This window comes from Sus scrofa, chromosome 17 (genome assembly GCF_000003025.6).
Source record: "Sus scrofa isolate TJ Tabasco breed Duroc chromosome 17, Sscrofa11.1, whole genome shotgun sequence".
Lineage (NCBI taxonomy): Eukaryota > Metazoa > Chordata > Mammalia > Artiodactyla > Suidae > Sus > Sus scrofa.
Genome location: NC_010459.5, coordinates 52,999,302 through 53,026,146, shown reverse-complemented (window position 1 = coordinate 53,026,146; position 26,845 = coordinate 52,999,302). Strand labels below are relative to the sequence as shown.

At 50.7% G+C, this 26,845-nt stretch overlaps 1 protein-coding gene across 5 annotated transcripts in view; it reads left to right on the top strand.

Moving 5' to 3' along the window:
* ATP9A (ATPase phospholipid transporting 9A (putative)) overlaps positions 1–26,845 on the top strand; it is a 136,452-nt gene that overhangs the window by 46,474 nt on the left and 63,133 nt on the right. For all 5 annotated transcript variants that reach the window (XM_013985463.2, NM_001114672.1, XM_013985466.2 and 2 more), the window contains 7 exon segments: positions 3,854–3,912; positions 5,748–5,799; positions 7,965–8,059; positions 11,573–11,653; positions 13,165–13,240; positions 22,463–22,539; positions 25,555–25,715. In XM_013985463.2, the coding sequence (XP_013840917.1) occupies positions 3,854–3,912; positions 5,748–5,799; positions 7,965–8,059; positions 11,573–11,653; positions 13,165–13,240; positions 22,463–22,539; positions 25,555–25,715 (601 nt within the window).

The following is a 26,845-nucleotide window of genomic DNA, read 5'->3' as shown; positions in this document are numbered from 1 at the left end:
CGCTGGGAAGCTCTGCCAGAGTGCGAGAGTTTCTTGTTCTTCCTTTTTGTGCAAGGACGTCGGTAGAAGACTCAGAACGGTGGTTCGCATGAGACTAGAAATCGTGGGGGGGGGCCTCCTCCACAGTCTCAAGAGTTGTCTTGTTCCAGGAGTTCATCCCAGCGGCTGCCGGTCGGGCCCTTCAGTGCCCACTGCAGTCCGCTTTCTCTGCCTCCTCTTCCTCCTGCCCCGGCTGTGCCTTCCCACCAACCTGCCGCTTCCTCGGAGACGGGCGTTTTGTCAGATGAACGCTAGACGCCGGTAGCGGTGTCTGCATCCCTTGTCTTTCCTTCCTGCCGCTCTGCCTCCTTTCATGCTTCTGGGCTTTTCTGTCTTTTCTCAGAAAGGACACACAGGCACACCGATACCCACTAAACGCGTGTCCTACATACAGGCCCAAACGTCACATTTTTGATCACCCAGAAATGTCACCGTGGTCCTGGAAGTCCAAATTTACGAAGGTCGGGACCCACTCGTGTGTTTGCTCAGTAGTCTGAGGGTCTCCCGTTGTGGTTGTGGAGGCTGCGGAGCTGAGGCTTATGCCCGCCGAGCACCAAGCTGCTAAAGAGGGAGCCGTGGCTGAGAAACGCCCGTGACCTTGTGGCGGCGTGGCTCCTGAGATGGAGCCGGCATCCGGGTGCCCGACGGCCCGTTACAGTAGGAGCGTTTGTGGGAGGGATCGGCCTGCTGGGGTGAGTCAGACACTGCTCTGCAAATACGGCAGATGAAAGGTTTTTTTGGTTGAGGTAGAGCAGATGGACAGAGAGGCAGAGTTCAGATGAACCGAGATCATAAATCAGGACTCCGTCGTAGAAGGGAAAATCTGGGCCCAGCCACTTAAAAGTTAGAGCAACGTTAATTTATTGTATAGGTTTTTCTTATTGGAAGAGCAGCTCATGCTTATTTTAGAAAAATCCTTGAAGAATTCAGAAAGGAGGTATGCCAAAGAAAAGGATTGATCTCCTTTCTTCTCAGAAACAATCCCCATTAACCCTTTCAGTCTAAGCCCCCTGGTTTTGGCCTCTGTCTCCCTAACACACACGTATCCATAGCGGTTATTATTTCATAAGCAGTATAACAGTGTCCTTCTTAGGGCTCAATATTAAGAGAAATCCCGTAAGTAGCTCTGAAAGATCAGAACACAGGCTCACTGATGATTTGGGTCAGGCCACCAGCATAAATTTCGGTCATAAACCCCAAGACAACGTGTAAATTTATGTTTGGGAAAGTTGAGGGGAGCCCAGGGGAAGGGAAAGTTCGCCGGCGCAGGGGGCCACGCTGAATTTACGAGCTTCCTTCGAGGAAGGCCCTGATGGCTCCCCCGAAAGCACCGTGTGTCTGTGTGTGTTTGTCCTGCTGCCCCCTAGTGGGACAAGAGGAATTGTTCTGGCAGGAACATAGTTCTGTGCATCTGGCTCACTGTTCCTTTCGCCATTTCTGAGGAGCCGCCTCCTAGGGTTGGCGTTTGTTCTGCATTCCTTCTGTAAAGGCTTTGACGTTGTGGACGGTTGAGGCTGATGGGTCTCTCGTGAGGGTGCCCAGGCTCAGGCCATTGGGTCTGAGTTGTGCTTTAGGAAGGCGAGACTCTATCACAAGCTGACCTCGTACTGGGAGCTGCTCTAACGGGGAGGATTTAAACATCTTGCGAGCAGTGGAGGGTCATCCAGCTCATGCCATCGGCCGTGGGCTTTCTGGAAGTCAGTGGAATGCTTTGCCACAGCCCAACAGTGGGGAATTGCTAAAATGACCCACGGCATTAAATTAGGTGAAAAGTGTCCAATAGTGTGGAAAATCCTAAAAATCCAGAGTTGCACACTGCGATTATTTCATTAGCGTCTTTAAGTTCCATTTAACCCTAAAGAAACTCCCGCCAGTTCCCAGGTGGTGGATGCTGGGTATGGGTTGAATGAAGGAGTCCACGGTGAGGGACAGGAGATTCCTGACTCCCGGTCACCCTTGCTCTGGGACATCTGTTTTATCGAGGAGGACTGAGGGTCGTTACTGTGTTTCCTCTCTCTGCTGAATGTTTATAAGTTAAATGGGCTTATTATGAGACGCCCATAACATGAAGAGTTTTAATGCTGTTGCTCCCTTGTATGGGAATTTGACTCATCGACAGGATCAAGACGCACCTCCTTGATAGGCTTGTTCCCCGGATGCGGGACCACCTGGCCCCACCAGCCCCTCATCTCTTCCTCTTCCACGCGGTGCTTCCGGTCTGCAGGTGCACACACGTGTACTCATCCGTTTCTCCCATCTTGTGCCTTCCTTTTACCTGATGCTGGTAACCAGTATCCGCCATCTGGTTAAAGCTGACCCGGACTCTCCTGTAAAGCACTTGCTGACACCCCCCCACCCCTGGCCTGTTCATTCGTTATTGTCTATTGCTGCCTTCCCTCCGCTCCAGCTGCGTCCCACGTGTCCCCACCCTTAGAAGGCCTGGCCTCCAGCAGGTGTGCCAGTTAACGGTGCTTGAGTGGTGAGTGCAGAGCCTTCTCTGTGCCGGGCCCTGCTCCCTGTCCGCCTTCAGAGGGCGAGGTCTCCTTCCTCTGCTCCCTTCATGCACTGGACTCACTCCATCGCTTCATATGCTATTTTGCACTAACAGCATCTGTCTGGCTGTCTTTTTTACCAGCTCTTGGGTTTGGAGACTGTAGCCAGTGGGCCAAGTCAGTTCACCACCTTTCTTTTTGTTTGATACAGTCCAGGAACCAAGAACAGCTCTTACGTTTTAACATATAAATGTACAGGAGTTCTCATTGTGGCTCAGTGGAAACAAATCTGACTAGCATCCATGGGGCTACAGGTTCGATCCCTGGCCTCACTCAGTGGATTAAGGATCGGGCGTTGCCGTGAGCTGTGGTGTAGGTCACAGATGTGGCTCGGATACCGCGTTGCTGTGGTTGTGGTGTAGGCTGGCAGCTGTAGCTCCGATTCGACCCCTAGCCTGGGAACTTCCATGCTGCAGGTGCGGCCCTAAAAAAGACAAAAGACAGGAAAATAAAAAATAAGACAAAAGTAAGATACACACACACACACACGAAGACTGTTGGCTTTGGGGAGGAAGTTGCTGGGAATGCCGAGGCCGCCTGTTGGCCTGCAGAGCCACACCGCCTCCTGTCCTGCTCTTCCCCGGACAGGCCTGCCGATTCCTCTCCGAGACCGTGAGCTTTTTCACGGGGGGGAGGACTGTCTTTGATCTTTGAATTCCTAGGACCTGACGCTCAGTAAATGTTTTTCGAGTCGATCGGATCTCCTTGTTCTTTCTTCCATCTTCTGGAGTCGCTGGGCGTGGACTCTTGGGGCTGGCCTCTTCTAACTGTGGGCTCCCGGAAGGTGGGGCGTCTCTGAGCCCCCTGTCCTTGTCAGAAAACTAGAGATGGGATCTTCTGGGGCCGTAGAGGGGCGCGAGTGAAGCCACCAGCGTGTCCGTATCTATACAGCACTTAGCACAGAATTAGTGTTTAATGTCAGCTCCTATTATCCAGATAAACAGCCGGCAAGAGTCGTGTGGTCTGATCATAGTCATATAGAGCAGGCTCCCTAGCAGCTGCAAATTTAACAAAAATCCGTCATTTGGGGGTAGCCTCTTTCTTGGTGGAGGTATCGAGAGTTCAGTGTTGACCGTATTCCCTCTTCTCTCGTGTGTGTGTGTGTGTGTGTGTGTGTGTGTGTGTGTGTGTGTGTGTGTGTAGCCGGGGTGGGCGTGGGGGTGGGGACACACTTCTGGGTCTGTAGGCTGGTGGACACTGTGGAGTTGGTCAGAATTGAAATGAAGTCGGACGTCACGTCTCTTGGGCCCGTTTCTTTGCAGGGACAGTGAAGGTGAAGAGCTGCAGCATCCAGGTTGGAGATCTTATCATCGTGGAAAAGGTGAGTGGGTGTGGCAGCTTGTGACTCTGCGGTGGGGGGCGGTGAGCCCTGGCCACTGCTTCACGCGTCCTAACGTGTATTGTGTCTCTGGTGGCCTTACTGAATGTTTGCTTTCTGGGATTCCACTCAGCAGCTTATCGGGAGAAGAATCTTTTTTTTCCATGAGATGCACACACACAGTATTTTTTTCAAGGTTTTTGGGTGCTGGTTGGCCAGAAGTCCCACTTATAAGCACAATTAATTTTGATTTCCTGTTTGTTGTTTTGGAGGGTTTTTTTTTTTTTGTTTTTGCTTTTTGTTTTTGTCATTTTAGGGCCACGCTCATGGCATATGAAAGTTCCCAGGCTAGGGGTCGAATCAGAGCTACAGCTGCCGGCCTACACTACAGCCACAGCAGTGCTGGATCCGAGCTACTACATCTGTGACCTACACCACAGCTCACGGCAATGCAGGATCCTTGACCCACTGAGTGGAGCCAGGGATTGAACCTGCTTCCTCATGGATGCTGGTCAGGTTCGTTGCCATTGAGCCACGATGGGAACTCCTTTTTTTTTTTTTTTTTTTTTTGTCTTTTTGTCTGTTGTTGTTGTTGTTGCTGTTGTTGCTATTTCTTGGGCTGCTCCCGCGGCATATGGAGGTTCCCAGGCTAGGGGTTGAATCGGAGCTGTAGCCACCGGCCTACGCCAGAGCCACAGCAACGCGGGATCCGAGCCGCGTCTGCGACCTACACCACAGCTCACGGCAACGCCGGATCGTTAACCCACTGAGCAAGGGCAGGGACCGAACACGCGACCTCATGGTTCCTAGTCGTATTCGTTAACCACTGCGCCACGACGGGAACTCCCGGAACTCCTTTTTTAAAAAAAGTTTATTTTTATTTTTATAACTTACAAAGTTTTTCCTAGAAGTCTGCTGGTTGCATAAGGACATGGAAATGTTTGTCATTTACCTTTTGAAGGATTTTGGCTCCCGTTTTTTGACTTAAACATTGTGCTTTTCTGTCGTTTTATGGGGAGTAGAGGTTAAGGGTAATATAAGAAGAGCAAAAAGGCCAAAATTTCATGTTTAAGACAGCACCGTTGATGTGTTTGTTACTCCACAAACATGCACACCGCTTTTCACCGTGGGTAGTTGGGAGGTACTGCATTTGGGGGGCGGCCCTGGAGAGACTTGGAATAATATGTGATTACACAAGGATTGTACCCCAGCTTCTTTCTGTAGGAAGGGCACTATGCTCTTTTAAAGGGATTAAATGCGAGAACTCCCCGTTGGGTGGAGGTAAAGGGAAGCTCTTCTGGAGGGCGGCTCAGAGAGCCCCACTAACCCCTTTTATGTCGTCACATGCTTTTCTGTTCACAATGAGATGAGGGCTGCCATTGGCCTCCCTCTTTTTTGGAGACCGGCTTTTGTTGCTTCTTACTACCTGACTGCCTTATTAAAATCCCCCTCGAAGCCAAACATCACGCTGGAAAATTGGTCGAAGCAGAGCGCGTGAGGCGAGTGTGTGTGTGTCTTTAGTTTCAGCAGACAGCCTGGAAGAGAGCCAGCCCGGGGAGCAGGCTTTCGGCCCCGGGGTCCGCTGGCTGGAATTTCAGGAGGTAATGGTTGGATTTGCCAGAAAACTAGAAGCTCTCTTTCCGAGATAAGATTTCAATAGGGGATTAGTAATGTAACAGCCGCGTGCAGGATTTTTCCGATTGACAAAGCAGGTAAATCCCCAGACCTGTCTTCGACCAAGGCAGAAGCTGCAAAGGGGCTGTGGGTTGGGGCTGCCCCCTCCACAGCGAGGGGACTTGGGGGTGATCCCAGTAACAGTCTTTCTGTTCCTGACACAGAACCAGCGGGTCCCTGCTGACATGATCTTCCTGAGGACATCAGAAAAAAACGGTAAACATCTGGGATCAATTTGGAAAATAACCATTAACCTTTCAGTGGTAATTTGGCAAAATAATCATTTGAAAGTGTAACAGAAGTAGATGATCATTTTGGAGCCATGAAGGCAAATCAAAAACGTTTCTTTTCATAGAACAGTCTCTTTTTTATTTTATTTTATTTTATTTTATTTTTTTAGGGCTGCACCCGTGGCATATGGAAGTTCCCAGGCTAGTGGTCCCATCGGAGCTACAGCTACTGGCCTACGCCACAGCCCCACGGCCACAGCAACACGGGATCCGAGCCGTGTTGGTGCAGTGGAAATGAATCTGACTAGTACGACTAGTATCCATGAGGACGCGGGTTCAATCCCTGGCCTCACTCAGTGGGTTAAGGATCCAGTGTTGCTGTGAGCTGTGGTGTAGATTGCAGACGTGGCTCAGATCCCGAGATTCGACCCCTAACCTGGGAGCTTCCATATGCCGCAGGTGTGGCCCTAAAAAGCAAAAAAGAAAAAAGAAAAAAGGATTTTCAGTGTGTGGAGGTCAGTCGATTTTGATCAAGACAAAGGTAGTCGGGCCTCTGTGGAGGCACAGCTGGGCAGGTCGCGCGCAGTGGCTGTGGTTCTCCCTCTGGGCTGCGCTGAGCTCAACCTCAGGAGCTGGCCGGGTGAGGAAGTGTGTCTGACGAACAGAAGCAAAGAGACACGAGCTCTCTTCTGAGGAGGTCCTGGGAGTGGGTCACGAGATGGGGCAGTAGGGAAGCTGGGGAGAGGGGTGGGTGGCCTCTCCCCGCCTTGGCTCATGAGTGGTGAGGCTGTAGTCGCCCCTCCCTGTTAATTTATTTATTGTTACAGCCTGTTGGCTTGAGTGAGCCTCTCAAGCCTCTTCTGAGGCCCTCCTCACTGTGGCTACAGGGGTCCCTCGGTGTCTGAGGGCAGTTGGCGCAAGACGCCTTGTGGAACCCAGACCCACGGGTGCTCAAGCCCCTTGTCTGAAACGACGGAGCAGAGTCAGCCCCCTGCACCCCCAGGCTCTGAGCACAGGGCCGCTTGGAGGCTGTACTTCCCGAGCGAGCGGCTGCCCCACTGCCACCTGCCCACCCCCTCGGCTGACTCCGATGTCCTTTCCTCTTATTTGTTATTATTTAATCTGTTCTGTAGAAACAAGGCGGGTTTTCTCTTGCCTGTCAGACCCAGAGATCTTTGAATTTGGGAAAAATTCACATTTACGTTCCTTGAGGTTGCTGCACTCTGTTTTATTATGAATTGAATTTGGGTAATACTTTATACTAATAATACAATAAGTAATCCGGGGGGGTGGGGGTGGAGGGCCTCGATGCCAACTTTGAAGCCCTGCAGCTTTGTCTCCAAGTTGGTTCTTGGGTCCTAGCCAGTGAAAATGGAGCATTAGGGATTAGGCTCCTCAGGTGTTCTTTCTTCCAAAAACAAAATGGAAAAAAGAGCAGAAGGGGTCTTGCTGAAAGCTCTCCGAGGTCTAACTGCAGTGTCAGCGAATCGAGTACCTTCTCTGTCTGATGACACGTGGAGCTCATGGCTGACTCGCACGCCTCAGACTGAGCCGTGAGTCCACACAGCGTGCCCACAGCCCGTGGTCCTTTATGTGTTCTGAGCGGTGTGCCTGGATCAGCTCTTCAGTCCATACAGCGTGAGCTTGGCACTGTCACACCTTCCTTTGTGCAGTCGAGGAGACTGAGGCCCAGAGGGGCCACGTGTCTGCCTCCGAGCCTTGTAGCTGGTGAGAGGGGAGCCTGGGCTTGAACCCAGGAGGTCCGGTTCCTGCGAAGGTGTGCCTCCCCCACTGCCCCGTGAGGACTGGCATGCTGGTTACCCTGTGCCAGCTGCCACTGAATCCTTGACCACAAGCTTATGAGGCCTGCGTTTCTCCCCGTTTTATAGACAGGACACACCAAGGCTTAGCACGGTTAAGGAGCTAGCCTAGGCTCCTGCTGTGAGTGGCAGAGTGAGGATTTGAACCCCCATCTTTCTGACCCCAGAGCTTCTGGAGGAAGTGGGAAACCGAGTTATTTATTTTTCCCTCTTGGTCCCTGGCCACTGACGGCTGTTTTTACAAGAATCAAGAGCAGGTGCTGCTGAGAGCCGCCAAGGGAAGGATTCTTGAATCGCAGGTGAACGGACGGCACCCCACTTCCTTCCACAGGGTCTTGCTTCTTGCGGACGGATCAGCTGGACGGGGAGACGGACTGGAAGCTTCGGCTTCCTGTGGCCTGCACGCAGAGGCTGCCCACTGCCGCCGTGAGTAGCCTGCCCTGCAGAAGCCCTGCTGGTGGCTGTGTCACAGCGGGGCTTTCACACCCAGACCCCTCAGGGCCCAGACACGGGCCATCAGGTGTGAGGAAGGGGCTGATGGGGTGCTCGTGGGTCCCAAGCCGTGTGACCGTGCGACTGCAGACCTGGCCCATGGGGAGGGCGCTCTTGCGAGGGAAGCTTAGACCCTTAGGAAACCTTTGCAGGGAGCCTGGCATGAAATTAAAAGACAGCCCGGAGCATGTCGCTCCCATGCTAGCATCTTCCACAGGTGTCTCGGCATCCTGAGAGTTGCTCTTGTGGTCCTTGTCTCTCTGCCAAGGCCTCGAGCTCCACTTCTGGCTCTTCCCCTCTGCCCACCGGCTCCAGGGCCTCTCCGCCAGGCACGCTCTGCCTGCGACATTTGCCCTTGCCCCCCGGGAACAGTCAGAGCCCCGTCTCTCACGTTCTGTGCACAAGTCCCCGTATCGGTCCCGCTCCGCTGACCTCACGGCGGTGTCGTCGAGAGCAGGGTCCCGTCTGGTGTGTTCACGGCTCTGTACCCGGTGCGTGGCACAGCACACAGGCCCTGTCTAAGGGGGTGACCACAGCAGTTAGAGCCAACAGGCCCTCAAAACTCCCTGTGGCCCCACACTTCTCCCTCAGCCCCAAGTCACTCATGCCTTCTTCTGCAGAGTGAGGTAGGGAGGGAGCCAAAGAAGATGTTTAAATGTAAGCCACGTGGCTTTGATGTGGCCCGTGGACCAGGTCACGGACTCACAGAGTGTCATGTAAATGCCCAGAGGCTGACATGGCCCAGGGGTGGTGGGAAAGGATCGAGCACAACCCAGAAGCTTCTCTTGGGCTTGTGGCCACCGTTGATCACAGCCTCTCCGTCCAGCATCCTGTGAGGGAAGACTTTGAAGAGAAAGTTCTGTGTCTTAGGGGCGTTAAGGTAATAATAAATATGCCCATGGAATTGATGCTTTTTCACGGCCAGTAGGAAGTAGCCTGGGAGTTCCTGTTGTGGCTCAGTGGACAGATTAGGAACAAATCCGACTAGGAACCATGAGGTTGTGGGTTCGATCCCTGGCCTCGCTCAGTGGGTTAAGGATCTGATATTGCAGTGAGCTGTGGTGTAGGTCGCAGATGCAGCTCAGATCCCGCGTTGCTGTGGCTCTGGTGTAGGCTGGCAACTGCAGCTCCAATTAGACCCCTAGCCTGGGAACCTCCATATGCCTTGGGTGCGGCCCTAGAAAAAGATTAAAAAAAAAAAAAAAAAAATAGAAGTAGCCTATAGCACCATCAGTATTATTATTTTTTTAGACCAGGAATTCAGATGAGTTTCTAATCTCTCAGGAGCCCCAGGAAATCCTCAGAGGCGCTGTCAAACCCCTGAGATGGGGCTCCTTCAGCAAAGGGGTTCTCTTTGTGTCTGAGTGACGTCTTTCACTTCCTGGCAAGATTTCTCCCAAGAAAGGTTCTGATCCTCAGAATGGTTGAGGCGTTCTTTTCGGGAGACAGTCCAGAAGAGCCTGGAATTGTGCAGGTGCCCGCCGGGTCCGCGGCTCTGAGTTCCCTTCTCCATGTGCCCTTGGGAGCGTCACCCTGTTTACTGAACATGGGTTGCTCCAGGCCTGGGCTGCCGTCCAGAGAGAGGCGGGCTCCCCCGGTGGTGCCGGCAGGGAGCTCTCAGCCTTCGTGGCTGAACAGCTCTAACTGGGGAGCTGCGTTTTGACAGACGTATAGATGGAAAGAATTGTATGGAGCTATTTACCTAACACGCAAATACATTCTTATTTAAAAACCCCTCAAATTATTTGGAGGGCTCTTGGAGGAAAGAGTGAAGTGTGTTGCTCGCAGCCTCTGCCCCGGATCTTACCCCGTTTGCCCAGGGCTCCTGGGAAGTCAGCAGCAGTTTTTCCAGGTCCTTTTTCATGCGCTTTCTTACAGATGTACAGATGCACACGTGGTGGTGGAGCGTGGCTTCTCCTCAATGGGATCCTGAGACTTTTCCCCTTTGCGTGGTCTTTTCTTGCCCTCTGGGCCTTTTCTTACCAGCACTGGGGAGCCGCGGTGTGCACGTCTGCATATGGGGGGTTGGCAGCGAGTGCTGGGTCTGCCAGTACTCGACTGCACTCCAGGCCCTTGGCGCTAAGGAGCGATGTGGCAGAACACATGGAATTCACCAGCAGTTCCGTGGTGTTCAGGATGCCCCCGTCGCCATGCAGCCGTCACCACCTTCCAGCCTCAGACTCCTTGTCATGGAACACTGACTGTCTGTTACCCACCACCTCCTGTTTCCCCTCTCCCCTCACCATTCTTCTTCTGTCTCTGTGAAGTTCACACTATGGGGCCTCAGATAACTGGACTCCCATGGTCGTTATCTGTGACCGGCTTCTCTCAGCATCTTCAAAATTCGTCCCTGCTGCAGCGTGTGTCAGAATTCCCTTCCCTCCTTTTCATGGCTGCGTAATATTCCGTTGCATGTACACGCCACATTTTGTTTGTCCACATATCCGTCAGTGGGCCCTCAGGCTGTTGCCACCCTTGGCTCTTGTGAATAATGCTGCTGTGAACCTGGGTGTATAAATATCTCTTTGAGGCCCTGCTTTCAGTCCTCAAGTGAAATTGCTATTTATGCAGTAATTTTGCATGTAATTTTTTGGATGCACTAGCTCATGGTTTCCCTAGTAGCTGCCCCACTTTACATTTCCCCCATCAGGGCACAAGGCTTTCAGCTTCCCTACATTCTCAGCAATACGTGTCTCCTGTTCTTGGACAGTAGCTGTCCTAATGGGTGTAAGATGTTCTTAAAACTCTCTCACCTCACTGCCCTTTCCAGTGGCTTCTCCTCAATGGGCTTGGGACAGAGTAGGTGCCCTAGAGCCCCCTTGTTGAATGAGCGAGTATTTCAGTGAATAGGAGCAGTTCTCCGGAGCTAGGGTGAGGCGGTGGGAGAGCTGCATTGTTGATTACTTCTGGAAATGCCGGCCGGGTGGTGACGCAGGTAAACACCCAGCCTTCACGTTAGGGTCTCGGAGTGTCCTGGGAGATTGCAGGTAGTGACTCCTCAACTTATTTACTGGAAGCTTTCCGTCTTTTTTCCACCTGCCCCATGACTTTGAGAGCCTGTTTGGAAAATACAGTTCCTTTTGAAAAGCAGTGGATGCTTCCTGAAATCACCCCCCCCTTTTTGTCTTTCTGCTATTTCTTGGGCCGCTCCTGCGGCATATGGAGGTTCCCAGGCTAGGGGTCGAATCGGAGCTGTAGCCTCCGGCCTACGCCAGAGCCACAGCAACGCGGGATCCAAGCCGCGTCCGCAACCTACACCACAGCTCACGGCAACGCCGGATCCTCAACCCACTGAGCAAGGGCAGGGACCGAACCCACAACCTCATGGTTCCTAGTCGGATTCGTTAACCACTGCGCCACGACGGGAGCTCCCTGAAATCCCTTTTAATCATACACTGTTTTTGTTTCATCTCATCGTGCCTCCAAAACGTCTCCTCCGTGGAACAGGATCTTCTTCAGATTCGATCGTATGTCTACGCCGAAGAGCCGAACATCGACATCCACAACTTCGTGGGCACTTTTACCAGAGTAAGTGAGCCTCGCTCCGGGCAGACCCTGGTCCTGGCGTGTGTGTCAGGGGTGGAGGTCTGCTCGGAAGTGTGGACAAGTCTTTTTTTTTCCCCAGCAAAGCAAGGTTTATTAAGGCATCTGAAACGGATGGGCTGAGCTCAACATGGTGCCAGCAGCAGCGGCGAGGAGTGTTAGGCTAATAAGGGATCCCTGGCGGAAATCTGGAGGGGGGGGCAGTTTATGGCAGGAACAGTAAAAAGGAGGGGAAAGTTACACAATCCGGGGTGGGGAGGGGGTCGAGTCCATGACTGAGCGATTTTGCACCAGGAGTTGACCTACAGAGGGCAGTTAATCTTTGTAGGTGGTTCATCTGTGCAGGCAGTTGTTTTATGCAGGCCATTGTTGCTCACTGTCCAGCTGGAACAGCGTGTGGACAAGTCTTGTTGGGGGGGGTAGCTTTATGCCAGGTGGGGGTGAAGTTCCCTTCAGAAGGACCTGTCTTGAAAGCTGACCTTGTTTCTTAGCAAAAGTGACACAAGTGGGATTTTCTTTCGGCCTCTGAACAGCTTGAACGACCTGACAGCTTAGAGCTACGTGTTGTAATTCAAGTTAACGCCCGTGTCTGAAAGCAGTTACTCTTGCGTCTCCTTCACATGAACCTGCATCCTCTGCTGTTCCTACAGGTCCTGTCGACCAGCGACCAGCATTGTCAAAAATTTTTTTTTTTTGGCCACACCCACAGCATGAGGAGGTTCCTGAGCCAGGGATCGGGGAGTGACTTGAGCCACTGCAGTGACAATGCTGCATCCTTGTTTTGTTTTTGTTTTTTGTCTCTTCAGGGCCTCACCCACGGCCTGTGGAGGTTCCCAGGCTAGGGGTCGAATTGAAGCTATAGCTGCCGGCCTATGCCACAGCCACAGCAACGCCAGATCCGAGCCACGCCTGTAACCTACACCACAGCTGATGGCAATGCCGGATCCTTAACCCATGAGCAAGGCCAGGGATTGAACCCGAGTCCTCATGGTTACTAGTTGGGTTCGTTACTGCCGAGCCACACCGGGAGCTTTGCAACACTGGATCCTTCACCTGCTGAGCCACAAGGAAATTCCGTGCGTGGTTATAATTTTTAAGCCATGTCCCAGCCTTTCAGAATAGAAATTAAATTTGGATTTCAGAATTAAATTTGGATAATAAATCTGTAGAATGGGAATGAAGTTGTTCCCCTTCTTGTTCTGTGAGCCCTAAGATTGGCCAGCAAAGGGCCGTTTCTGTTTGGTTTGCCCCTTGGTTTTAGTTCTCACATTGTAAAGCGTTGTTTCAGGGTTAGACGCCCGCATATCTCAGATCACGAACCATCCTTTTCAGCCTCCAAGGTTAAGTGTTTCAGAGCTGGGCCCTGCTCCCCTGGCCGGGCCGTCGACGTCCATCACGGGTCGTCCTCTCTTCCTTTCTCGAGACGGGCAGGCTGGAGACACGGGTTCTGCTCAGACGTCGGTGGCTAAAGCCTGTGTCCATTCGGCCTTTTGCAGGAGGACAGCGACCCTCCAATCAGCGAGAGCCTGAGCATAGAGAACACGCTCTGGGCCGGCACGGTCATCGCGTCAGGTACGGCGCCCTTGGGGAGGAATGTGTTAGCAATTTGAAAAGGAAAGACAGTCCTTTCGTATAATGAGAATAATCATCTGTCACTTGGGAAAATTAGCAGTCGGTCAAATGGTGTTTTCCATGGGCTTCTGCACCTCCGGGGACTTAGGCTGACATCTCATTGCCCCTTGGACCCTCGGAGACGTCTGGAGAGGGAGCTGTCCTGGCCTGTGACTCTGCCACAGCCTCCACTCTGGGAAGAGCCCCTAATTGCCGCTTGAGATTGACATCCTAATCTGTACCAGAGGTCGGGTCCGCCTGGATGCTCTGGCTGGAAGTTGTGTCCGTGAGGGCTGCCCACCCAGTCCTGCCCGGGGGGCAGCCTCGGGGTTTAACACTCCAAGAAGACGTAGAAATTGTCTGAATCTCTGAGTCCAAAGTAGAGTTTGCAGGATGACCTGTTGGGGTGTAGGAAGGAAAGATTCGATCACTGGGATGAACCCAGGCAGAAGTGGTTCCAAGGGCTGAGCGTGACTGTAGCAGCTGGCATTGATGTGGGGGAGCATGGCGGGGGGACCCATCTGTCAGGCACTGTGCGGGGGCCCCTGCTAGGTGTTACTTGTTTCGCTTAACCTGCCCAACAGGCAGGTGCTAGTATTGTCTTCATTCTGCAGATGAGGAAACAGATGCTCAGTGAGGTTAAGCGACTTGCCCAAGGTCACACAGCACAGAAAAGGCAAAGTTGGGACTTGAACCCAGGCCCTTTGCCCCCAAAGCAGAACTCACTGTGCAGCTGTTATTATATTACATATGTTCACAACATAATCTATAGTATCTATTATAGATCTACATTACTATAGATACATAAAATATGTATCATTATTAACATGTAATTCCACTACTGGTAACTTTCTGTCTTTAATGTGGGAGGAATCAGTTTCTTTTCCTTTTTTAAACATGCTCTCTCTCCCACCAGCCTGTTTTTCTCTGCTTGCTGCTGCGTTGTGGCTCTTTAGTACAGCATGTGCTCAGTCAGGATGCTCTCTGACGAGGAAGGGAAGGACCAGCATGGATGCACTCAGTGCAGATGGACAGAGCTGAGCTCTCCCTGTAGGGTTTTTGCCATGTTTCCTTTCCCTTGCTGGTCTGTATTTGCAGCATCATCAGGCACCTCAGTTCCCCTGGCGACTAAGGAAGTAAGAAATCGGTTCTTAGGTGTTCCCATCGTGGCACAGCAGAAACGAATCCGACTAGGAACCATGAGGTTGCAAGTTCGATCCCTGGCCTCGCTCACTGAGATGAGGATCTGGTGTTGTCATGAGCTGTGGTATAGGTTGCAGATGCAGCTTGGCTCCTGCGTTGCTCTGGCTGTGGTGTAGGCTGGCAGCTACAGCTCTGATTCGACCCCCAGCCTGAGAACCTCCATATGCCGCAAGTGCAGCCCTAAAAAGCAAAAAACAAAAAAAAAGAGAAGAAATTGGTCCTTAGGATCCAGCACAGCCCACTGCCCCCTGCCTGGTCACACCAAGGCCATGCCCACCACCGCGGCCACCCCAGGCGGGCAGCAGCCCTTTCACTTCTACATCTCCCCGGCCACCTGTCCACCCAAATCTCTTGGAACTAATTACTCTTTCTCACCTGTTTTTCTCCACTTTGAAATCATTTGCTAACAAGTATTTTGATATTCTTTTTAATCTTTTATAATTTGACTAAAAAATAATTTTCAATTTGCACATCCTAGATTATTGGGAAAGTTGGCTGTCTTTGCAGGTGTTTTGTCTCTTTCTTGGTCAGTTACTTTTTTGTGTCCTTTAGTGGTTTTTCTGTTGTTCTTATCTTTTTCTCAATAATTTGTGAGAGTTTCTCATTTTCTTTTCTTTTTTTTGTCCTTTTAGAGCCACATCCATAGCATATGGAGGAAGTTTCCAGGCCAGGGGTCGAATCAGAGCTGCAGCTGCCAGCCTACACCACAGCTCACGCCAACGCCAGATCTTTAACCCACTGAGTGGGGCCAGGGGTCGAACCCGCATCCTCATGGATACTTGTTGGGTTTGCCACCGTTGAGCCACGAATGGGAACTCTGAGTTTCTCATTTTGGTGCCTAAACCTCATATATATCATTTTCCCCCCATCCAGTTTGTCATCTGTTCCTTTTCCTTTTTCAAAGCTTCTTCTGTTGAGGTATAGTTGATGCCCAGTAATACATAGGTTTCAGGTGTCAACACAGTCACAGTTTTTTTTGTTTTTTTTTTTTTTTTTTTTTTTTTTTTTTTTTTTTTTGGTCTTTTGTCTTGTTGTTGCTATTTCTTGGGCCGCTCCCGCGGCATATGGAGGTTCCCAGGCTAGGGGTTGAATCAGAGATGTAGCCACCGGCCTACGCCAGAGCTACAGCAACGAGGGATCCGAGCCGTGTCTGCAACCTACACCACAGCTCACGGCAACGCCGGATCCTTAACCCACTGAGCAAGGGCAGGGACCGAACCTGCAACCTCATGGTTCCTAGTCGGATTCGTTAACCACTGCGCCATGACGGGAATTCCCAGTCACAGTTTTTAAAGGTCGTATTCCATTTATGGTTATGAGAAGATACTGGCTGCATTCCCTGTCGTGCAGCTTAGCCTTGTTGCTTATATATTTTATACATTTGTACCTCTTAGGTCCCTACCCCTGTCTTGCCCCTCCCACCTTCCTTCTCCCCACTGGTAACCACTGATTCTCCCTATCTGTGAGTCTGTTTCTGTTTGGTTACGTTCACTAGTTAGTTTTACTTTGTAGATTCCGTTTATATGTCATCCGGCTTTTAAAAATGTTAGGGTGTATTTAATATGCAGGAGTTAAAAATTACTATTTTTGTTTGTCTCCAGTCTGTTAGGTGATAAATGGTATCTTGTTATTGTTGTACGTATTTCTTTTGCTGTGAATATGGTTGAACGTCTTTCCCCATGTAAATCATTTGTGAATATTTTTGTCTGTCTACTTTCCTTCTGGGTTCTTCTTTTTCTCCCCCCCCCTTTTTTTTTGGCTATTTCAGGGCCACACCTGTGGCATGTGGAGGTTCCCGGGCTAAGGGTCGAATCGGAGCTGTAGCTGCTGGCCTACACTGCAGCCACAGCAACGCCAGATCCGAGCCACATCCTCGACCTACACCACAGCTCATGGCAACACTGGATCCTCAACCGACTGAGAGAGGCCCGGGATCGAACCCGCCTTCTCATGGATCCTAGTCGGGTTTGTTAACCTCTGAGCCACGAAGGGAACTCCTGGGTTCCTCTTTTTCTTATTGACTTGTAAGAGTCCTTTATAAAAGAAAGGGCATCAAGCTATCATCTCATGTGTCACAAATGTTTTCTTACAGTTTATTGTTTGCCTTTATTTGTTTGGTTTTTCCAGATAGAAGTTCTCAATGTTGATGTCGCAGAAATCCCCTATAGAAAGGGGATTACTAGGTGAAAGGGCCAATCTATATAATCACACACACATGCAATGCATAGGTATACACACATATATACACACATTCATTGTACATTTTGATTCACACAGCAAACTTCCCTTTTCTGATTCACACTCCTGACAGTCTTATATATACACCTTTAACCAGTACCATGTTCTGTTGGATTTTCAAATTTTTGCCCACCTGATAGACATTGAATAACTATCTAACGTATCGAATTGCCTTTTCAAAATAATTTGTGGAGTTCCTGTTGTGGCTCATCAGAAACAAACCCGACTAGTATCCATGAGGATACGGGTTCGATGCCTGGCTCTGCTCAGTGGGTTGAGGTTCTGGGGTTGCCTTGAGCTGTAGCGTAGGCCAGCAGCTGCAGCTCTGATTTAAACCCTAGCCTGGGAGTGGCGCAGTGGTTAACGAATCCGACTAGGAACTATGAGGTTGCGGGTTCGGTCCCTGCCCTTGCTCAGTGGGTTAACGATCCGGCGTTGCCGTGAGCTGTGGTGTAGGTTGCAGACGCGGCTCGGATCCCGCGTTGCTGTGGCTCTGGTGCAGGCCGGTGGCTACAGCTCCGATTCAACCCCTAGCCTGGGAACCTCCATATGCCGCGGGAGCGGCCCAAGAAATGGCAACAGCAGCAACAACAACAACAACAACAACAAAATAAACCCTAGCCTGGAAACTTCCATATGCCATGCCTGTGGCCCTAAAAAAAAAAAAAAAAAAAATTGTAAAGTTAAACATTTCTCTTTATATTTACAGTTTACTTGCAGTTTTAAAAAAAATATTTGTATGGAGTTCCCGTCATGGCACAGTGGTTAACGAATCTAAGAACCATGAGGTTGCGGGTTCAATCCCTGGCCTTACTCAGTGGGTTAAGGATCCGGCGATGCCGTGAGCTGTGGTGTGGGTCAAAGATGTGGCTCAGATCCCATATTGCTGTGGCTCTGGTGTAGGCCAGTGGCTACAGCTCTGATTAGACCCCTAGCCTGGGAACCTCCATATGCCATGGGAGCGGTTCAAGAAAATGCAAAAAGACAAAAAAAAAAAAAAATTTGTATGAATTGCCACTCTATGCCCCATACCTATATATTTTTTTTCTGTTGATGAGTTCATTTGAAAAACTCAAAAATGGTTTCTAAGAACTCTTTATAAGGACAGTAAGAATATTGTCCTTCAGTTTGTTATCTTAATTGCAATGACTATTTTCCAGTTGATCTCAATGATATTTTGGCACAAAAGTTTTAAATTTCTATATTGTCAGACCTACTGATGTTTTTTGCTTTATGGTTTCTGTTTTTTGTGACATGCTGGGAAAAATCTTCCCTGCTGTAAAACTATGAGAATACACCAGTGTTTTCTTGGCGTGTTGATATGGATTTGTATCATTTGGATTTCCTCTGAGAATCGTCTTGCTTTAAGGAGTGAAGTTAGGATAACTAGCAAAGGGTCTTACCTTGGCTCAAACCACAGCTCTGGACACTTGTGCCAGTTTGCGTTTGTGGCCCTGGGTAGAGAGACAGCGTTGGGGCGGGGGGAATGGACATGTAACATGAGCAAGCACACACCCCGGGGTGGGGAGCATCCTGGGTCAGATGCCCGTCTCTTCAGGCGGAACGGGGGAGCTCTTAGAGGAGATCAGAGCAGATGGGGCTAAAAGCTGTGGGTGGCATTGCACCTGGCACAGATGGGACTGAAATTCATTCGGGGAGGCTTGTGCCATGCCCGCCTCCTTCCCAGGCAAGAACATGAAGAGCACACACTTCATTTCTCGCAGTCTGGCTAGTGGTTACTCGTGGGTGGGTGGGGATAGGGGTGATGGACGGTTTGTTTGCTTAGGCACTTGTTTTGATCATTTTAATATTCAATAAGAAATACATGTCCGCATGTATGGTTTTCATCCTGGTGATTTCTTTTCTTTTTTCTTTTTGTCTTTTTAGGGCTGCACCTGTGGAGGTTCCCAGGCTAGGGGTCAAATCGGAGCTGTAGCTCCTGGCCTACACCACAGCCACAGCAATATGGGATCTGAGCCACATCTTTGACCCACACCACAGCTCACGGCATCGCCGGATCCTTAACCCACTGAGCGAGGCCAGGGATCAAACCTGCGTCCTCATGGGTGCTAGTCAGATTTGTTTCCACTGAGCCATAATGGGAACTCCCAATCCTGGTGATTTTTTTCCCCTTCCTTCCTGCTTTCTTCTCTCCATGCAGCAAACCTTTCTTGAGCACCTGTTTATACTCATGCCAAGCTCTTGCTAGGTCCTACCCAAAGACCCTTGTCTCCACATTCATGGATTTATAGTTTTTTCTGAACGTAATATAAATTGCAGAGGCGATGGGAGGAAAAAGGAGAATGGTGTATGAATTTCCTCTGAACCCAGTTAGAGGAAAGTGATTTAATGAAAGGGTGGAGAATTCTGAGGGTGGAGGGAATGAGTTTGAGAAGGCTTATCAGCCTTAGTTCCAGAGATTAGTAAGTCTTATTTAAAAAATTTACGACAGTTCGTTTATAACGTGTCAATTTCTGCTGTACAGCAAAGTGACCCAGTTACATGTATGTGTACGTTCTTTTTCTCATGATGTCCTGTTCCATCACGAGTGATTGTATATGGTTCCCTATCAGGTACTTTTTATTGACAAAGTATTTTGCTGCCATTTTCTTTAATGTTTCTCACAACATTAAAGAAGGACATTTAATGGAATGAAGACGAGTCTCAGAGAGGTTAGGCCACTTGCCTAAGGTCCCACAGCCTTAGAGAGATTAAGACAAATTGGAATCTTGACGATAAAAGATTTCGAACCGTTCATCAGAAATGCCTTGTGGAGTTAAAACATGCATTTTATTTCATGTATGCAAATTCTTCTCTTTGTGCTTGGTGATGTGGGAGAGAGAAGGAGAGCAGTGATTTCTGATCCGGGGCCTGGGCTGCCGTGCCCTTCCGTGGGCGTGTATCTTGGAGTGAGTCGAAGAAGCTAGGCAGTTACCATTTCCTTAGCTGGTCTCAGTTTCCGCTGCTTCTCCCCACATAGAAGTCTGACTATACTCTGATTCTAATGTAATAAACATGGAGCTAAATGCAAGCCATTTACTCTTGGTGCTCAACTCTGGAAACGGCCGTCAAGAGTCATCTTAATTATATGAGATTTTATTGTTGTGTTCCCTTCAGAATCTCCCTCCTGTGTCTTGGTCATTCCACTGGTACCCACTGGAAGTTTAAAGAATAAAAAAGCTTGCCATGCAGGGCTAAAGGTCCAGCTGCATTGGCTGGCATCAATGTGTAGAGGATACAGTTGCCATGGTACCTCTTCTCCGTGCTGCTAGGCTGAGCCACTGGGATGATGACAGTGAAGGGGTGGGGGCGGCCAGGGGGCCTGGCAGAGAAGGAGCCTGGAGGTAACAGACCTCTGTTCTTCTTAGACTCTGTGGAGAGGGACCAGTTCCTTGTCCCCTGCCCCCACCCCCAGTCTGTAGCAGGTTGATCCATCTGTGGCACTGCTGTGTATGTCCAGCATGCAGGTCATGCCACACAGGTCTCGTAGTGCCAGCTGGTGTGTCCTCTGTTCCTCGGGACTTGTCCTGGGATTGCACGCTCCACCGTCAGAGCGGCGTCTAGTTGCTGTCAATGTTTTGGAAGCCTGCTCTCTGGGGTTCGCCGTTCATCTTGTCACGGGCGGGGTTAAAGGGGTCACAGTGTAGGTCCGACCCCAGCAGCACACTGTTGCGGAGGGCTCCAGAGGACTTGGAGAAATACCCGACCACAGCAGCCTGGCTCGTTGGAGACCCGGCCAGCAGAATGGAGAGGATGGCACGGTCTGCGGGCAGTAGAGGGCGAGGAGGACTGCGGGGGAGCAGCCTAGGAAGCGGGCTCAGAGGGCTGGGGGCTGGGGGCGTGTAGGTGGGGAGGTCTTTACGGGCGGGCTGGGGATCGAGGGGAGCGGAGAGCAGAAGCCTGGCCGAAGGGAGTGGCTGAGCTCAGCACCTGCTGGTCGTGCAGTGAGGACACAGCAGCACCAGATCTTCTCATTTTCCAGGAGCCAGAAATCTCTGTTTTTTATATGGAAGCTCCTGTTTAAAAGTTGGCAACTAATTCAAAACCTTTACGATCCCTGGCCTGGGAACTCCATATACTGCGGGGCAGCCAGAAAAGAAAAAGAAAAGAAAGCCAAAAAGTGTTTAGTGCACAGAGCAGACCAACCTAGTACAGCTCTCAGCATGGCTGAGGCGGGTTCCTTCCCCTGGAGACAGTTGTGGTCTTGGGCACAGAGGTGTCAGGGGAAGGGGCATTTCCTACAGCCTTTGAAGGCCTTGAGACTGGCAGGTGCTGGATGGGGGCACTCCCCTTGGGGTCCCTATTATTAAGACCCTCTCGAACCCTGGATATTGGGCTTGAGTCGAGCACGTCCACCCTGGGATGAGGGCCATGGCCGTGCAGCCGCCCCTGCTTGGCTCAGGCTTGGCTCCCACCGGCTCCCGTGGTCTGACCATCTGCCACAGGGCCGGGCCTGTGCTCGCCAGAGCCTGCCATCTGCCCAGGAGCAGGCGGGCACCCTCCCTGGCCTGCCATCTGCCCGGAGCCTCCCTGGAAGGGAGTCCCGTTATAGAAAACACTGTGTGCATGGAGTTGGGGGGGCTCCGTGTCTCCCCCCAGACCTCTCTGTCCCGCAGACACAGCCCCAGCACTTCATCCAGGGTTGGGCTCTTTTACCAACCCCATTTACACTCGTGGCTTTTTTGGTCCCCCCTCTGATGTGGTATCTGAGGGGAAGGGGCGAGAGAGGTTGCATTTTCTTTATCCAGCAGAGGCCAGCTTGTTTGGATTCCTGGGGTCTTCCCCGAGAGTGTGGCAGGGCTGCCCCCCTCTCATGTTTCAGGTTTCAGCTCAGAGACGGCGTCCCCGGCCGCCCAGGACAAACGGGTCGCCTCTCTGGCCTCTGACAGTGGCTCCCGCCATGCCCCGTGCCTGCCAGCGTCTTGCTTTCCGTCTTGATTGTCCATCTGTCCCACTGTGTGGAGTGTTTTCTTGGCACACATACTCAACAGGGGAAACAAAAGGGAAATTTGTGATAGATACTGCCCCTTTCCCTCCAAAACAGGCTATTCCAGTTTACACCCCAGCCAGCAGCCTGTGTGACAGAGTCCATTTCCACAGCTCTTGGCTGACACCAAATGTTCTCAGGTTTTTAATTAACAGGATGGAGATAAAAATGGTTTATCTGGCATTTCTTTGGTGTTTTCCTAGGTTAAGCGTCTCTTCTCATGTTAATTGGCCGTTTGTGTTTCTTCTATTAATTGTTTCTAAGGGTTGATGCCTCTCATTATGATGGGGGGGGCGCAGAATGCAAGGGGAGTGGTGGGGAAGTCGGTGGGAAGGAATTGTCATCGGGACAGACAGCTCCCGAATGTTCTGGTTACACCTCTGGACACCTCAGGCCACTGTTCCCCCACCTCTCCTGCTGCAGAGGTGCCAGACCTCATAGGCCAGCACCGACCAGTACAGCTTGGAGCAGTAGTGGAAACGCTGGCTTCAAAGTCCCACCTGGCGGCCACTCTCATGCAGCTCTTGCACCATTGAAATGGGGCTGGTGAAAGTGGGAGGCCGTATTTTCTTTGCGTTTAGTTGAATTTAAATGTGGCTGGGGGCTTTCTGTGTGGACACGGGTCTTGCTGGGTCTTTGTGACGGGTTCACGGAGTGGGCACTGGGCGGAGGAAACCTTGCAGGCGGGTCTGACTCGTCCACGTGCGAGCCGGCCTGTACTCACGATTCCTGGGCGCGTGTTTTTCTCGTCTCAGGTACCGTTGTGGGTGTTGTTCTTTACACGGGGAGAGAGCTCCGGAGTGTCATGAACACCTCTAACCCTCGAAGTAAGGTGCGTACGTGGTCACAGGATGCGTTTACCCGGCAGAACCTTCTGGCCTGATGTAGTTTGATGGTTGGTGTTGGGGGGCGAGGCCCTGGATTTAAAACCAGGAACACGTGACAGGATGATTTCATTGAGACAAACTTACTGCCTTTTCATGCACAGGTATACGCCTAGGTATGTATGTGACTAGATACACACACGTGTAACACATCCGTGTGTGTTCTTCTGTTCAGGCAGCTCGCAGAGATGCTGTGGTCGGATTAGATCACCACCACAGAGAGGCTATCACTGTAAAGCAAGTCACAAATTTTGGGTTTTCTAATATCATGTTTACATGATTCTGTCATCTGGTAAGTGTGCAGTGAAAGCACAATGTCAAAAAAGCAATGTACATACTTAATTTAAAAATACTTTGTAGGTGCTGCGGAAACGAATCTGACTAGGAACCATGAGATTGAGGGTTCAATCCCTGGCCTCGCTCAGTGGGTTAAGGATCCAGCATTGCCATGAGCTATGGTGTAGGTAGCAGACGCAGCTCACATCCTATGTTGCCTGTGGCTGTGGTGAAGGCCGGCAGCTGTAGCTCCCATTGGACCCCTAGCCTGGGAACCTCCATATGCCATGGGTGGGGCCCTAAAAAAGCAAAACAACAACAACAACAAAAAACTTTATGGCTAAAATACACTAACTGTCATCTTTTTTTTTTTTTGTCTTTTTTTTTGCCATTTCTTGGGCTGCTCCCACGCATATGGAGGTTCCCAGGCTAGGGGTCGAATCGGAGCTGTAGCTGCCAAGCCTACACAGGGGCCACAGCAACGCCGGATCCGAGCTGCGTCTGCAACTTACACCACAGCTCACGCCAACGCCGGATCATTAACCCACTGAGCAAGGGCAGGGATCGAACCTGCAACCTCATGGTTCCTAGTCGGATTCGTTAGCCACTGCGCCAAGACGGGAACTCCCACTAACTGTCATCTTGTAGCACGGGGTTGCCACACACCTGCAGCTGGTAAATGCGGTATCTGCAAAGTGCAGTGCAGTTAGCAGGGCTGCCGGAGAAGGAACACATAACACTGTAAAAGCTTCTATTTATTTATTGTCTTTTAGGGCTGCACCCACAGCATGTGGAGGTTCCCAGGCTAGGAGTCGAATCAGAGCTGCAGCTGCCGGCCTACGCCACAGCCACAGCAAGGCGGGATCTATGCCACATCTGGGACCTACACCACAGCTCACGGCAACACCAGATCCTTAACCCAGTGAGCAAGGCCAGGGATCGAACTTGCAACCTCATGGTTCCTAGTCTGATTCATTTCCACTGTGCCACGATGAGAACTCCTAAAAGCTTTTAAAGTGAGTTGTTAGTCCTTGCTGTTTGCCGTGTCTCCTGCGGCGTCCTCCATGTATATCCCATTTAATCCTCACTCCCCCCTCCCCACCCCTGCATGTGAGCATAGGTGCTCTTACAGCCTCAAGAAGTGGCCTGGAGAGGAGTTCCCGTCATGGCCAGAGATTAACCAACCTGACTAGGATCCATGAGGACTCGAGTTCAATACCTGACCTCGCTCAGTCATGGATCTGGTGTTGCCGTGAGCTGTGGTGTAGGTCACAGATGTGGCTCGAATCCTGTGTGTCTGTGGCTGGTGGCTAATAGTTCTAATTGGACCCCTAACCAGGGAACCTCTATATGCCCCAGATGCAGCCGTAAAAAGACAAAAAGACAAAAAAAAAAAAAAAAAAGAGGAAAAGAAAAGAAGTGGCCTGGATGGAGTTCTCGTCGTGGCTCAGTGGTTAACAAATCCGACTAGGAACCATGAGATTGCGCGTTCGATCCCTGGCCTTGCTCAGTGGGTTGAGGATCCGGTGTTGCTGTGAGCTGTGGTGTAGGTTGAAGATGCGGCTGTGGCTGTGGCTGTGGCCAGCAACTACAGCACCGATCAGGCCTCTAGCCTGGGAATCTCCATATGCCATGAGTGCGGCCCTAGAAAAGGCAAAAAGACCAAAAAAAAAAAGTGGCCTGGAGAAGTGCTGCACTCTGGCCAAGTGGTGTAGACCTGGATTCAAACCCATGTCCAGCTCTGCAGGCTGCCCTTTGTCCCTTGTCCCCTGCCCCCGTTACTGCTCCTTTGACATCATGACCCCCGCTCTCAGCCCCACCCTCCTCTAGAGTCTCAGGGTTGGAGTATCGCGGAATGAGTCCCTCCAGTCCCGTGAACAAATGCCAGTCAGTTCACCCCTCGTTCCAGCCACCCTGACGACCGTCCTCACAGCTGCACATGTCACTTGTTTGATGTTTTAGCTTTCTCCGGGGTCATGTTTCTACAGAGTTAGGAGTTTCATGGGCTGGTTCCATTTTTGAAAAATACGCATTCGAATAAATATGTAACGATGAAAACAACACCACTCATTAATGCGGCACCTAAAAATCAGGTGCCACCAGTGGTGTGTGCCCCGAATTTTCAGGCAGCACTGAGTTGGCGTGTGGCGTGTCGCTCAGAGCCTCTGTGTAGGACGGTAGAGGCCCCGCCAGGCACAGCAGCACTTCCCAAGGAGGCAGTCAACTGCTTGTATGAGCCCCAGACTAGGCCTTAAGTCATTGAGAAAAAACTGAAATCAGAAACCTCTGAGGGCGTGCCTGTTGTGGCTTAGCAGGTTCAGATCCCAACATAGTGTCCATGAGGCTGCGGGTTTGATCTCTGGCCTCACTCAGTGGATTAAGGATCCAGCGTTGCTGCAGGCTTTGGTGTAGGTCGTAGATGTGGCCTGGATCTGGTGTGGCTGTGGCTGTGGTGTAGTCCAGCCGCTGCAGCTCCAGTTTAATCCCTACCCTGGGAACTTACATATGCCATGGGTGTGGCCCTAAAAAGAGGGGGAAAAAAAAAATCACTGAGGTCCCTTGGATGTCTGGCAGCCTGTGGAGCCCACTGTCACGCCCGGGGTGACCGTGGCTGCAGGACCAGTTCTCCAGGTGGGCTGTGGGTGGCACCAGCTCAGCACAGGTGTGCCTCGCGCCTTGTCCCACAGATCGGCCTGTTTGACCTGGAAGTGAACTGCCTCACAAAGATCCTCTTCGGAGCTCTGGTGGTGGTGTCACTGGTCATGGTGGCCCTGCAGCACTTTGCCGGACGTTGGTACCTGCAGATCATCCGCTTCCTCCTCTTGTTTTCCAACATCATTCCCATCAGGTAAGCAGGAAACGAGCTCGCGTGCAAGTGCTGTGGCATTTTCTCCTCTCTGCACATTCAAAGGTCGTGGTTTCGTGGTTTCGAGAAGGGGCTGGTCCTTCGTAGAGTGCTGACCGGGAACAGGCAGGGTCAGGGGTGTGGGCTGCGCTCTGCGGCTGGAGCACTGGCTGGGCTCGTTCCTCCCTGGACCATCCTTCCTTGAGTTACTCTCATCTCGAAAGGTCTTGTCCTGTCCAGTCTACACCACGCGTGCCACGTAGATTCATCTCGTCCGCCGGCTCTAAGAGGTTGGCGGTGGCTCTTGGCAGTGCTGTGTTGAGAAGGAGTCTGAGCCTGAGTCTGGGCTCAGTGTGAGTGATTAGCAATATAGGCTTTGGTGGCACATGCCAGACGGATGTTTCCCCACTTCATTTGAAGGCTGAAGAAATAGTTAAAAAAAATAGCATGAGTAGGAGATCATCACAGTAGGAAAAAAAAAAGGTTCATAGTAGCAAAAAAAATAAAAATCACCTCTAATCTCACAACTAAGTGATAATTGCTGTTAATATTTTGGGATATATTTTTTCTAGACTGCTTTCCATTTTAGAAAAAGGAGATTTTTGCTCTGCATAACAAGCCACTGCATCCTTTTTTTCTAACAGAGGATGTGTTGCGGATATCTTTCTGCATCAGATATACTTGCATCATCATTTATTGGAACTGCCCTAGTAGATATTCTTTGCCTAATAATTTATTTGCACCCATATTGTTGGGTACTTGTTTCTTCCGCCGTGATGAACAGTCAGTAAACAATGATTAACATAAGCCGTGTCTTTTTCCCTCAGAACTTTATACTCTCTGTCTTACCCTTGATGTCGTGCTCTGTTTTTTGTTTTGTTCTCCTGTGTATTTATGTCATCCCACTTAGACTTTGTCTTTTTCCGAGGACAGAGATTGTGGTTTTGGTGCAAAAACATGACCAGCAGCAGGAAATGAACCCCCTTGCCATCATGCTCTGGATGATGGTTTCAGAGAATAAATAAGTCTAGTTTATCGCCAGCAAAAAAGTGGTTGTGCCGCAGCATATGTCTTTATTGTCTTTACAGTTCTGTCTGCAACGTGACGGAAAATTTGTGTGTTGAATCTTCTTC